Source organism: Myotis myotis, unplaced genomic scaffold (genome assembly GCF_014108235.1).
Source record: "Myotis myotis isolate mMyoMyo1 unplaced genomic scaffold, mMyoMyo1.p scaffold_m19_p_14, whole genome shotgun sequence".
Lineage (NCBI taxonomy): Eukaryota > Metazoa > Chordata > Mammalia > Chiroptera > Vespertilionidae > Myotis > Myotis myotis.
In genome coordinates, this window is record NW_023416318.1 from 2,035,909 (window position 1) to 2,048,744 (window position 12,836).

Genomic DNA, 12,836 nt, shown 5'->3' on the forward strand with positions numbered 1-12,836 from the left:
GCATATTAGATGCACTAATTTCAGAAAATAATATGTTATTTTACTCAAATGAAACAGGTACCTGGGCTTGAACAAGATCGGTGACAATGTCTCTTGCATGTACATCAATAGTAATTAAGGCAGTTACGATGTTTCTGTGTATTTTAGAAAGATGGCCTCGAACTAATGCAGCCAGGTCAGTTAATCTCTAAAAATTAAAAGAGAAATTATCTGGGTGAGGATTAACAAAAAAATAAAAGAGAAATTATCATAATGAACTTTTAAAACTCAGTTTACATATGTTAAATTCAGAGTAAACATTTGCCAAAACTATCTAAGTTTAAGAATCGAGATGGATCCAAGATGGCGGCCTATGGGACAGCAGATTCAAGATAGTGTGTGAGTGAGAGAGCGAAAGGAGAGTGCGTGGACATGCAGGGAGTGTCTGTATTTGTGAGTGAGGGATAGCTATATTCCACAGGACTGTTGGGGACTGGTGGACCAGGTTCTCCAGGCTGGGCAGCCTCTATTGCTGCTGAAATCTCTCCTGGAGCAGCCATCTCTGCTGCAGAGACCACACCATCTTGAAGGGGAGGGCGGCTGTGATTGGAAGCCCAGCCTTACCTTCAACTGGAGAGACCTCAGATACCTCCTGGGATCCTACAACCACATCGCCCAGGGACCAGCTGCCTCAGCTGCAAACCCACGAACACCAAGACTCTAGCCTCCCCAGCCATGAGCACTTAAAAAAAAAAGTTTGTCTAGGGGGAGACAAAGCAGCACCAAGTACACAGACGAACCCTGCACCTTCTCACAGAGCAGATAGAAGGAACAGCTGAATCGAACAACATCCACCTGGAATTGGTGAAATAAACACAGCTGGTGAGGCAATCCATAGACAGAAAGATCAGAGATCACCTAGAGAGAGCTCTGCCTCCTCAGATTCAGCTAGGTGTTTGTTGTTTGGGTGTTTGTTGTTTGCATTTTTTGGATTAGTTGTTGTTTGCATTCATCTCAGAGTGTTTGTTGTTTGCATTTTTTTGATTAGCTGTTGGTTTTTTGGAGTTTTCTCTCCATATACATATATTTCCCCCTTCTTTTTTCTTCTCTTTCTTTTATCTTTTATATTTTTTCCTTTTCTCAATATCATTTTTGCATTCTTTTCTCTCTCCTAATTTTCTTTTCTCTGGCAGTCACCTGTTTTTGGGGTTGTTGGTATCATGAATACATCTGTGCATGGTGCCCTGTGTGTTGTGTCTTGTCGTGTTGTACTTTGTGCCTTTAAGTCAATGCAGGAGAGAGAGAGCTACATAACCAGATACCCTGAGAGGAGTGAACATGGGGAGACAAAGAAACAGCCCCCATACGGAAGAAAAGGAGGAATCATGGGAGAAGGAAGTAAATGAAATGGAGGCAAGCAATATGTCAGAGAAAGAAATCAGAGCAATGGTCATAAGGAAATGTTGGAAGACAAATTCAACAATATGTGTAAGAACCAAGAGGAAATGAAGAAGAAATGCTGAAAATGTTGGAAGACAAATTCAACAATATGTGTAAGAACCAAGAGGAAATGAAGAAGAACCAAGAAGAAATGAAAAATGACATCACTTGCCAAAACCGGTTTGGCTTGGTGGATAGAGCGTCGGCCTGTGGACTGAAGGGTCCCAGGTTCGATTCTGGTCAAGGGCATGTGCCTGGGTTGCAGGCACATCCCCAGTGGGGGATGTGCAGGAGGCAGCTGATCGATGTTTCTCTCTCATCGATGTTTCTGACTCTCTATCTCTCTCCCTTCCTCTCTGTAAAAAATCAATAAAATATATTTTAAAAAAAATGACATCACTGCAATAAAGAACACAATAGAAAGTATCAACAGTAGACTAGAAGAAGCGGAGGACCGCATCAGTGAGCTAGAACAAGGTAGGAAAAAATACCCAAGCAGAGCAGCAACTGTAAAAACAACTTAAAAACAGGAAGAGAGCCTAAGGCAGTGATGGCGAACCTTCTGAGCTCATCGTGTCAGCATTAACAATGAGTGGGTTAGCAAAGAGGTCAAAGAAGAAATAAAAAAACACCCTGGAAACAAACAAAAATGAAAACACAACAATTCAAAATCTTTGGGACACAGTGAAAGGAATCCTGAGAGGGAAGTTCATAGCATTACAGGCTTACCTCAGAAAACAAGAAAAACTGGTTATAAACCATCTAACTCTAAAGAATTAGAAAGAGAGCAACAAGAAAAGCTCAGAGTAAGCAGAAGGAAGGAAATAATAAAGATCAGAGCAGAAATAAATGACAGAGACCAAAAAAAGCAATACAAAATATCAACAAAACCAAGAGCTGGTTCTTTGAAAGGATAAACAAGATTGATGAACCTCTAGCCAGGCTCACCAAGAAGCAAAGAGAGGGGATCCAAATAAACAAAATCAGAAATGAAAGAAGTGAAGTAACAACCGATCCCACAGAAATACAAAGGATTATGAAAAAATACTATGAACAACTCTAGTTCCACAAAATGGACAATCTAGATGAAATGTACATATTCTTAGAAAAATACAAGCCCCCAAAACTCTATCAGGAGGAATAAAAAAACCTGAATAGGCTGATAACTACCAAAGAAATTGAAGCAGTGATCAAAAATCTTCCAGCAAACAAAAGCCCTGGTCTGGATGGTTTTACAGGGGAGTTATACCAAGTATTCAAAGAAGACCTAAAAACTATCCTCCTCAGACTATTCCAAAAATTTCAAGAGGAAGCAACACTTCCAATCTCTTTTTATGAAGCCAGCATTACCCTAATTCCAAAATCAGATAAAGGCACCACAAAAAAAGAGAACTACAGGTCAATATACTTGATGAACATAGATGCTAACATTCTCAACAAAATTCTAGCAAATCTGATTCAGCATTACATTAGAAAGATAATACACCATGACCAAGTGGGATTTATTCTGGGGATGTAAGGATGGTACAGTATCTGCAAATCAATAAATATGATACATCACATAAACCAGAGGCCTGGTGCATGAAATTTGTGCACGGGGGTTGGGGGGTCCTAGCCCGGCCTGTACCCTCTCCAATCTGGGACCCCTCGGGGAATGTCCGACTGCCGGTTTAGGCCTGATCCCTCTTGCAATCCAGGATTGCTGGCTCATAACCGCTCACCTGCCTGCCTGCCTGATCACCCCTAACCAATCTACCTGCCTGCCTGATGTCCCTAACTGCTCCCCTGCCTGCCTGATTACCCCTAACTGCCTCTGCCTGCCTGCCTGATTTCCCCTAACCCTTCTTCCTGCCTGCTTGATTGCTCCTCACCACCTCTGCCGGCCTGCCAATCACCCCTAACCACTTCTGCCTGCCTGCCTGATTGCTCCTAACTGCTCTTCCCTGCTGGCCTGATCACCCCTAACCACCTCTGCCTCAGCCTCTGCTACCATAGCTTGTCCAGAAGATGTCCAGTCTAATTAGCATATTACCCTTTTATTAGTATAGATTGAGAGACAAAAATCACATAATCATATCAATCGATGCAGAAAAAGCATTTGACAAAATCCAACATCCTTTCTTGATAAAAACTCTCAGCAATGTGGAAATAGAGGGATCATAGCTCAACATAATAAAAGCCTTATATGACAAACCTACAGCCAACATCATACTCAATGGGCAAAAACTAAACTCATTTTCCCTGAGAATAGGAACAAGACAGGGATGCCCTCTTTCACCACTCCTGTTCGATATAGTACTAGAAGTGCTAGCCATAGCAATGAGACAAGAAGAAGAAATAAAAGGCATCCAAATTGGAAAAGAAGAAGTAAAACTGCCCTTATTTGCAGATGACATGATACTATACATACAAACCCCCAAAGACTCCATCAAAAAACTACTAGACCTAATAAATGAATTTGGCAATGTAGCAGGATACAAAATTAACACCCAGAAATCTATGGCCTTTTTATACACCAATAATGAACTCACAGAAAGAGAAATGAGAAAAACAATCCCATTTACCATTGCACATAAAAAAAATTAAGATACCTAGGAATAAACTTAACTAAGGAGGCAAAAGACCTGTACTTGGAAAACTACAGGACATTGAAAAAAGAGATAGAGGAAGACATAAACAAAGGGAAGAACATACCATGTTCATGGATTGGTAGAATCAACATCATTAAAATGTCCATACTACCCAAAGCAATCTATAGATTCAATGCAATCCCCATTAAAATACCAATGGCATACTTCAAAGATCTAGAACAAACTCTCCAAAAATTCATCTGGAATAAAAAAAAAGACCCCGAATAGCCAGAGAAATCCTGAGAAAGAAGAACAATGTAGGAGGGATCACAATACCAGATATCCAGCTATATTACCAAGCCACAGTTCTCAAAACTGCCTGGTACTGGCATAAGAACAGACATATAGACCAATGGAACCGAAGAGAGAACCCAGAAATTGACCCAAGCCATTATGCTCAATTAATATTTGACAAAGGAGGCAAGAGCATACAATGAAGTCAAGACAGTCTCTTCAATAAATGGTGTTGGGAAATTTGGTCAGATACATGCAAAAAAAAAAAAAAAAGAAACTAGATCACCAACTTACACCATACACAAAAACAAATTCAAAATGGCTAAATAAAGGACTTAAATGTAAGACAGGAAACCATAAAAATCCTACAAGACTCCATAGGTAGCAAAATAGCAGACATATTTTGTAGCACTATCTTTATAGACACAGCTCCTAGGGCAATGGAGACTAAGTAGAAAATAAACAAATCAAAATAAAAATCTTCTGCATAGGAAAAGAAACCATCAACAAAACAACAAGAAAGTCCACTGAATGGGAGAACATATTTGCCAATGCTATTTCAGATAAGGGTTTAATCTCCAAAATTTAAAGAGAACTCATACAACTTAACAAAAGGAAGATAAACGATCCAATCAAAAAATGGGCAAAGGACCTAAATAGACACTTTTCAAAAGAGGACATACAGAAGGCTGAGAGACATATGAAAACATGCTCAAAGTCACTAATCATCCGAGAGATACAAATCAAAATGACAATGAGATACCATCTCACCCTGTCAGAATGGTTATCATCAACAAATCAACAAATGACAAATTCTGGTAAGGATGTGGAGAAAAAGGAACCCTAGTGCACTGCTGGTGGGAATGCAGATTGGTGCAGCCATTGTGGAAGACAGTATGGAGTGTCTTCAAAAAATTAAAAATGGGACTGCCATTTGACCCAGTAATACTACTTCTAGGACTATATCCCAAGAAATCAGAAACACCAATCAGAAAGGACATATGCACCCCTATGTTCATAGCAGCACAATTTACAATAGCTAAGATTTGGAACCAACCTAAGTGCCCATCAGCAGATGAGTGGATTAAAAAATGGTGGTACATCTACACAATGGAATATTATGCCGCTATAAAAAAGAGGGAACTTTTACCATTTGCAACAGCATGGATGGAACTGGAGAGCATTATGCTAAGTGAAATAAGCCAGTTGGAGAAAGACAAATATCACATGATCTCACTCATATGTGGGATATAATAATCAACATAATTTGATGAACAATGGCAGGGGAGGTGGGGGGAGGGGGCTGTTTAGAGATCAACCAAAGGACTTGTATGCATGCATATTAGCATAACCAATGGACATAGACACTGAAGCAGTAGTGGCTTGCCCACAGTGGGAATGGCTTGGGGCGGGGGTCAAGTGAGGGAAAAAGGAGATATGTAAAACTTTAGACAATAAATAAATTTAAAAAATAATAAAATTTAATTAAAAATAAGAACTGATAATTCTGTGACCAAACAGGACAATAGTTTAACTTATTTTATTCCTATAACACTTCTATGAAGTATATATTATCTTTACCCCCATTTTCCATGAGAGGAAACAAGGTCAAAGAGGGTGAGTAACTTGATGTCAGTCACACAGTTAAGGAGTGGCAAAAATGAGATTCGAGTAGACATTTGCCTCAGAAAAGCCCGTGCTCTTAACCATGATGTGGTGATGTCACTAGAGAAGGTGGGTTTTCCCTACAAATTAAGTGAGATTAAGGGAGTATGCCTCATTTTGGGAGTAGTGCTTCCTCTGATTTATCAGAAAATATGAGCATTTTAAGTAGGCCGCAGATTGATTAAATAAAAGCGTTTTTGATAGATTGAACTCCTGATTGTCACCTACATGGCTAAACCGTTTCCAAAGAAGAGCAACTGACATTTTTCAGTCCTGAAGGCCTTGAACTGCTGGGCTGAGTTTTCCATAAACCAGAAGCAGGGACCTCCCTCCACACAGAAGTCAACAGGACTTCCCTTAGGGAGTCCACTCTCTTCTCCGGGCTCTTTGACCTGAAATACTATTGAGGACCATCAAGTCTGCTGAGGATCCTCTCTCCTCTTTCTGTTTTAAGAGTGATTATTTAAAAATGAAACATTGCTTGGAAGTAGAATTGAATTTGGAGTGAAAGATTAGGCAGAGCTCCAAAATGGCAGTTCCCAACTGTAGCTTGAAAATTCTTGTAGAATTGCATTTAGATTCATTCCCTTATTTGTTTTATTGATAATTGTGCGAGGGTTCTAAAGCACATCTTGGGCCTAAGAATAGAAATGGCAGAAATCCTGGTGTTTCCCTAGATTGAATAAACTTCTGTGAGAGATATTAGGACCGAGTAAATACAATCTCTCCTTAAAGGATGCAAAAATTATAATCCTGACATTTTCCTCTTGAATTGTTTTTTTCTATTTTTATTAAGTATTCATATAAAATGATACACAAACACCAAGACAGTGGCCCTAAGAAAACTGGAACATAAATGGTTTTAGGGAGAACTCCAAAGCTCTGGAAATCACGTCAGAGCATTAATTCTGTGAAAGAAAGGGAATTCGTTTTAACCGTGCCAATAAAAGCCACCGAGAACATCTTGCACAGCATGTTCAGTGTCACTCTGTTAAAAAATCTCACCTCAAAGTTGACTTTTTCAAAAGCTTCCAGGGCCTCTAGACGATCTTCATCTGTTTCCAAACACTCGGTCAAATCGCGGCACCAAGTGATTTGAGAAATGGTCAGAATCACCTGCATGGAAACATCTTCCTTGAGTGTGTGAGGCATCTCACCGAAAAGGGAGTCAGAGCTGGAAACGTAAGGAGTGTCACTTACTTGAGAAGCGTGGTCAGCTATCACCCATTCTGTCCTCGGTTTCACCTGATAGTCGGCGATGGCAGCTTTGCACAGGCGGCGCAAAGACGTGAACATGGCTTCTTCCACTTTACCCAGCCATTCCTCCACGTTGCCTCGGGCCTTGAGACCTTTTCCCAGTCTAACCTAGAAGATAATCAGAACAACAATTGTATGGCTCACGTGGGACTTGTAGGCTGTCCGTCTTCCGTGCTGAGCCATGGAAACACCGAAGCCTGACCACAAATACTGGATCTTTCTATTGCTGTCCCACCCTGTCGGTCTCTTTGCCCTCTCCACTTATTCCTTTATTTTACTGCTCCCCTTGGGAACCAACTCCCTGCAAGAGGAGTCTATCTACACGCACTACATAAATTCCTTCACTTTCTTTTCCTGCTTGCTGCCATCTAATCGTTGGTCCCAACCACTCCTACAACCTGTTAAGGTCACTAAGGTTGGCAACGTTCTCCCAGCTGTCAACTCCAATTGACAATTTTCCATCCTTTTCATATTTATATCTTGAATTTCCAATGACGTGACTGTTTGTCTGGGTCTCCTATTCTGTCCTTCTTTGTCAACCCTCCCTTTAAATTTCATGTTTCTCCTGGATCCTAGCCATGGTCCTCCTCCCTTCTTTCTTCTTCTGCCTTCTTCTGCACTAGGGATGAGCAAATTCTTTTGCAAGAAGATCAACTCAGGACAAGTAAAGTGTTTACAGGCTTCTTCACTCCCGTAGAGACACTACTGTGCTCTAACTGAACTGAAATCCTCAGCATTTCCCTGCTCAGTTCCTCTGTATGGAATGCTCCCCCTCCCATGGTTCTGCTCCCTCTTCCTTGGCTGTCTCTGCTTGTATATGCAAGTGTGTGTGTGTGTGTGTGTGTGTGTGTGTGTGTGTGTGTGTGTGTTAGAAGTCACTTGGTTCTCCACCATCTGCTACTACATTCACTTGCTTGGTGTTTACCACACGTCCAGCCCTGTGCAGGCCCTGGAGACACCACTGCTAACAATGAGAACTAACACTTTCAGAGCCCCCACTGGGTACTGCTCTAAGTAGCTGACATATAGTAATACTTGAAAGTCTTCCATATCCCATTAATCTTGAATCCAGGCATGGCAGTAGAACCAGTGCTCTTAACCCGTCTACTTTTATGCCTCTTGTGAGTAAGACACGGCTCCCCTTTCTCCACTCTGTTCCCAAGAACAGAGCACGTGCCTCTGCTACTGCACTTACTGAGCTGCTTTGCAAAGTCTGTTTGACTATGTCTCCACGAGAGAGCTCTGAGGGCAAGAGTTTAGCTTGGTGACTCCTGAAACTGCTGAGCCAGCAGAGTCCCAGTAGCAGGAGCACTTGATGGATGTTTAGAATGACAATGAATAAACCTCTACCCTCAACCCTGAAAAAGTAACAAAGTTTTCCTATTGGGACCCGAAGAGTATTACACTAAGAGAAGTAGGCCAGCCTGAGAAAGGCAAATATCACATGATCTATGTACAAAATAAAACGATGAACAAAATAGATCCAGAGACATGGAAGCATGGAACAGACTGATGAATATCAGAGGAAAGGGTAGGGGTGGGGGGAGATTAACCAAAGAACTTATATGCATATATGCATAACCCATGAACAGAGAAAATTGTGAGGTAGGCCTGGGATGGGAGTGGGGAGGTGAGGGGTGGAGGGGGACAATGGGGGAGGGGAGGGAGGTAAAGGGGACATTTGTAATACTTTCAACAATAAAGATGTTTAAAAACAAGAATTACCAACAAAAAGCCCCTTACCTTTTCTCCCTCTGGAGACAGCATTGCTAAAATGTCATTAGTGTACACTTTTTCTGGCTCTCCCTCCACAGGGGGAATTTTCCCTTCAGTAGGAGTCAGGATAGCAAACTCAAGCCTTGAGATGGAGTCGAAGCATTTCCTTAAGTGCGGCTGCACAGCCTGGGGATTTCGTGTTTGGGCCAAAATCTCCAGAAGCTCATCGTTTGACAAGAAGTAAAATCTGGATGAAAGAAAATACTTAAAATGTAACTTGAAGGTGAAGCAAAGCTTTATGTAGACACACAAGATAAATCCCTCAGCCACATCTCCTCCTCATCCACGGATGTCCTGGACCCCCAAGCCCACTGGTCTTGGGATTCTAGAGACGCAGCATGTCTCTAAATACAGCTGTGGTGCCTGTTAGTGCAGATGCACCTCAAACATCTAGAATTAGTACCTGGTAAATAAAAGATAGATAGTTTTCATAAAAATTGTAAAAAATGCAGGCTCTTGCTGTTACACTGATTTGTTCACATGCCTTTGCTACTTGTCTTTGAGCTTCTACAGTGAAGATATATTGTTTCCCCTAGGACCTAGCCTAGTACCTCACACACACCTGGTAGTCAGTACATCATTTGTTGGATGGATGGATGGGTGGTCACAGGAACTTTATTTGGGTCTGTGAATATATGCATGTGGACCAGGCATGGGATTTTCTCAGAACTTGTCCAACATGGCCATTTGGAGGCATGAAGAAAACTTAGGAAAAGAACTATAGAGGGTGCATGTCTGGATGCCCAGGGATGAGGGTGAGGGAGGAGAGCCTGGCCAGGGAAGACACTTTAGCTTCTGTGAAGGAAGCTGCCCGAGAGGGATCCCTAAGGATTGGAGGGAATCCCATGAGTCCAAGACAGGCCCCACGTGGTGAGAGAGGGGACCAGATGGGTGCCACCAAGTCAGGTTTCTCCTGTCACCTTGCCTCCCCTCCCTTCCCTGCTCCACCCCGGAGACCTCAGAAAATTATCAGAAAATGGGAACGTTGATCATCACACATCCTCATCATTCTAACACCTTCCCTGCAACGGGGGTGGCACATGAAGGAGGACATTTTAACTTTGAAAGGAGTTGAGAGTTTTGATTATTACAGATCATTTATTGGGTTAAGGTGACAAGAGGTCTTTTTTTGTATATTATTATCTGAGAATGACCAGGAAATTCATGAGGCTTTATCAAGATTTTGTCTGGAGGGGCAGGAAGAAACTAGTCCCTGGCAGGGAATGCAGAGGCAGTCAATAGTTACAAATAAAGATGCTTCTGGTTGCACTCTATTAGTCCTGCTTCTTTAACATAACACATACATTCATAATTAAATTGTCCCCAAGCCTTGTTTTTAACTGAAGAAACAGATAGCTGTAAAGCTTGGACTGTGAGAGCAGGAACAGTATTGCATTCATCTTGCGTCTCCAAGACCTAATATGGTCCATGGCTCATGCAGAGCTTCCATAAGGTTTTTAGAGTGAAATTAATGCCTCACAGAGCCTCCTGACATAACAAACATTACACACCTCGTTGATGTAATTCGAAACAAAAGGAAGAAAGAGAGCTGATGCTTTTTGGGTCTCGATATTTTCATCAGTAAATTTGTGCCTGGGTTTATTTACATATCATAAGCTGTTTCTTTAAAGATAAAAAATATCTTTGATCCAGGTGAGGAACTACTGATTTAAGAGTGAAATAGACAAAAGGCACATTCTGAACCTCAAACTCTTCCATCTGTTTCCGTTTTGCTTAAATGACATTTTAGTAAGATTTGTGTAAGATTTCAGTAAGATTTAGTAAGATTCTTTAAAGCCAACTATTTCTGTTAATATTCTACCAGATCTTTGGATCTTGCATTTCCTCTGCACACACATAGCTTTCTTGGTACTCGGCAACAATCCCTCCCCACCAAGAAACCCAGATAACCACCGAACCCCAGCTGCTTCAGGGGTTGTCTAGAACAGAGCTTTACTCCTATTCCTCAACAGCAAACAGGGAAAACCCATGAAAGATGAACCACATTGCTAATGTTCTCTGCATTGTGGTACAATGTGCCCCACTGGCTGCAGTCGGGAGCTTTTGCTACAATCAAGTAGTCATACTCTGGTCTTATATAACTATATCATAATGGTCTATGGCAGTGGTTCTCAACCTTCTGGCCCTTTAAATACAGTTCCTCATGTTGTGACCCAACCATAAAATTATTTTCGTTGCTACTTCATAACCGTAATGTTGCTACTATTATGAATCATAATGTAAATATCTGATATGCAGGATGGTCTTAGGCGACCCTTGTGAAAGGGTCATTCGACCGCCAAAGGGGTCGCGACCCACAGGTTGAGAACCGCTGCTCTATGGCCATGACTGTCCAACTGTTAACCATGAGCTCCATTAGGGCAGCGATATGGCCTTTTCTGCTTTGTCTCTTCAGCACTGAGCATAATATTCGTTATGTTTTATTTATTTATTTATTTTAAAAAATATATATTTTATTGTTTTTTTTACAGAGAGGAAGGGAGAGGGATAGAGAATTAGAAACATTGATGAGAGAGAAACATCAAACAGCTGCCTCCTGCACACCCCATAGAGGGATGTGTCCACAACCAAGGTACATGCCCTCGACTGGAATCAAACCTGGGACCCTTCAGTCCTCAGGCCACGCTCTATCCATTGAGCCAAACCAGTTAGGGCACATTTGGTATGTTTTTAGAATGCAAAGATGAGTAAAAAAAATCATTTGGAATTTGTGAAATAATCCCTTAGACAACTTCTACGGTGACATTGTTAGGCCACCAATTAACTTAAAGAAACCTGTTCAGGCACCACAGGTCTCTAACTTTTCACATCCACATCTGTGGACACATGGACCCGTGGGCAGACACATAATACACCCAACAGTGAAGTAATGCTGCCATCAAGAATACTTCCTGCACCTTGGGTTGTTACCCACTTAAACCTTTCCCAAACTTGCACCTCCCTTGAGAGTTACACTCCCTGATCAAGATATTAGCTGGTCTGCCATTATCACACATCTTTATCTCATTTCCCTCTCTGATTCCCTGATGTTTTGAGGTTGTGGCTTGTTTTTAAGTACATCCTTCTAAACTAATGGATAGTCTTAACTACTAAAAAATATCATAGGTTGCTTATAAACTTACCTGGGAAAGATAACTCTTTTTGATTCTAAATACGCCTCTAGACACTTCTGAATTTGGTCAAGTAATGCATTATTATTTTGAAATGTCTCCAGGAGTCCTGTTCATCGAAAAACAAAGTTATTGGTAAAATTGTGTTAAGACAAATAGAGAATATAATTTTAAGGGGAAATAAAATATGATAACATTTTAAAGCTTTGGTTTTATTTGGTAAAAACAATCTAAAATAAATTAAAATTTGTGGGGTTGGCTAAGAATGTAAAGTATTAATGAAATCAACATTAACCTTAATATTTACTATAATTGAACAGAATTTAATCTGAAACATTTTTAGCTGGCACTCCTCCCTTTTGAGGGGCTGAGGGTGCATGAACCAAAGCCAAACTGTTGTCTTCTTAACCCTCCAAAAAAAGCCATTCTCTGAACTTTCTTACTCATGTCTTCTGTTTCCTCTGCCATCTTTAGATGCTGAATTGTGGCAATGGGATCCTACTTCTTTATCACTAAACTCTAGCAACTTAAGGAGCAAGATTCATGTCTTACTTAACTTTGATGGTTTGGTACCTATCACAGTGCTTGGCTTAACCGCCCACCCAAGAATCAAACCCAGTCTTTTCCATGATCCCAAAGGATGTGATCAATGACCCAATCCAACCCTCAAGCTCCCACCCAAGCTCACCTCTCTGGACTTACCTTCTAAGCCCTTCTCCTTGTG

The 12,836-nt window shown here is 41.1% G+C and overlaps 1 protein-coding gene across 1 annotated transcript in view; it reads right to left on the reverse strand.

Annotated features, from left to right (window-relative positions):
• Nucleotides 1-12,836, reverse strand: part of DNAH6 (dynein axonemal heavy chain 6) — a 223,692-nt gene that overhangs the window by 124,365 nt on the left and 86,491 nt on the right. Inside the window, exons 22-26 of the mRNA XM_036335492.1 lie at nucleotides 12,125-12,221; nucleotides 8,949-9,168; nucleotides 7,149-7,313; nucleotides 6,954-7,064; nucleotides 62-187 (exon numbers count right to left, since the gene is read on the reverse strand). Coding sequence (XP_036191385.1) covers nucleotides 62-187; nucleotides 6,954-7,064; nucleotides 7,149-7,313; nucleotides 8,949-9,168; nucleotides 12,125-12,221 — 719 coding nt within the window. The remainder of the gene's footprint in view (nucleotides 1-61; nucleotides 188-6,953; nucleotides 7,065-7,148; nucleotides 7,314-8,948; nucleotides 9,169-12,124; nucleotides 12,222-12,836) is intronic.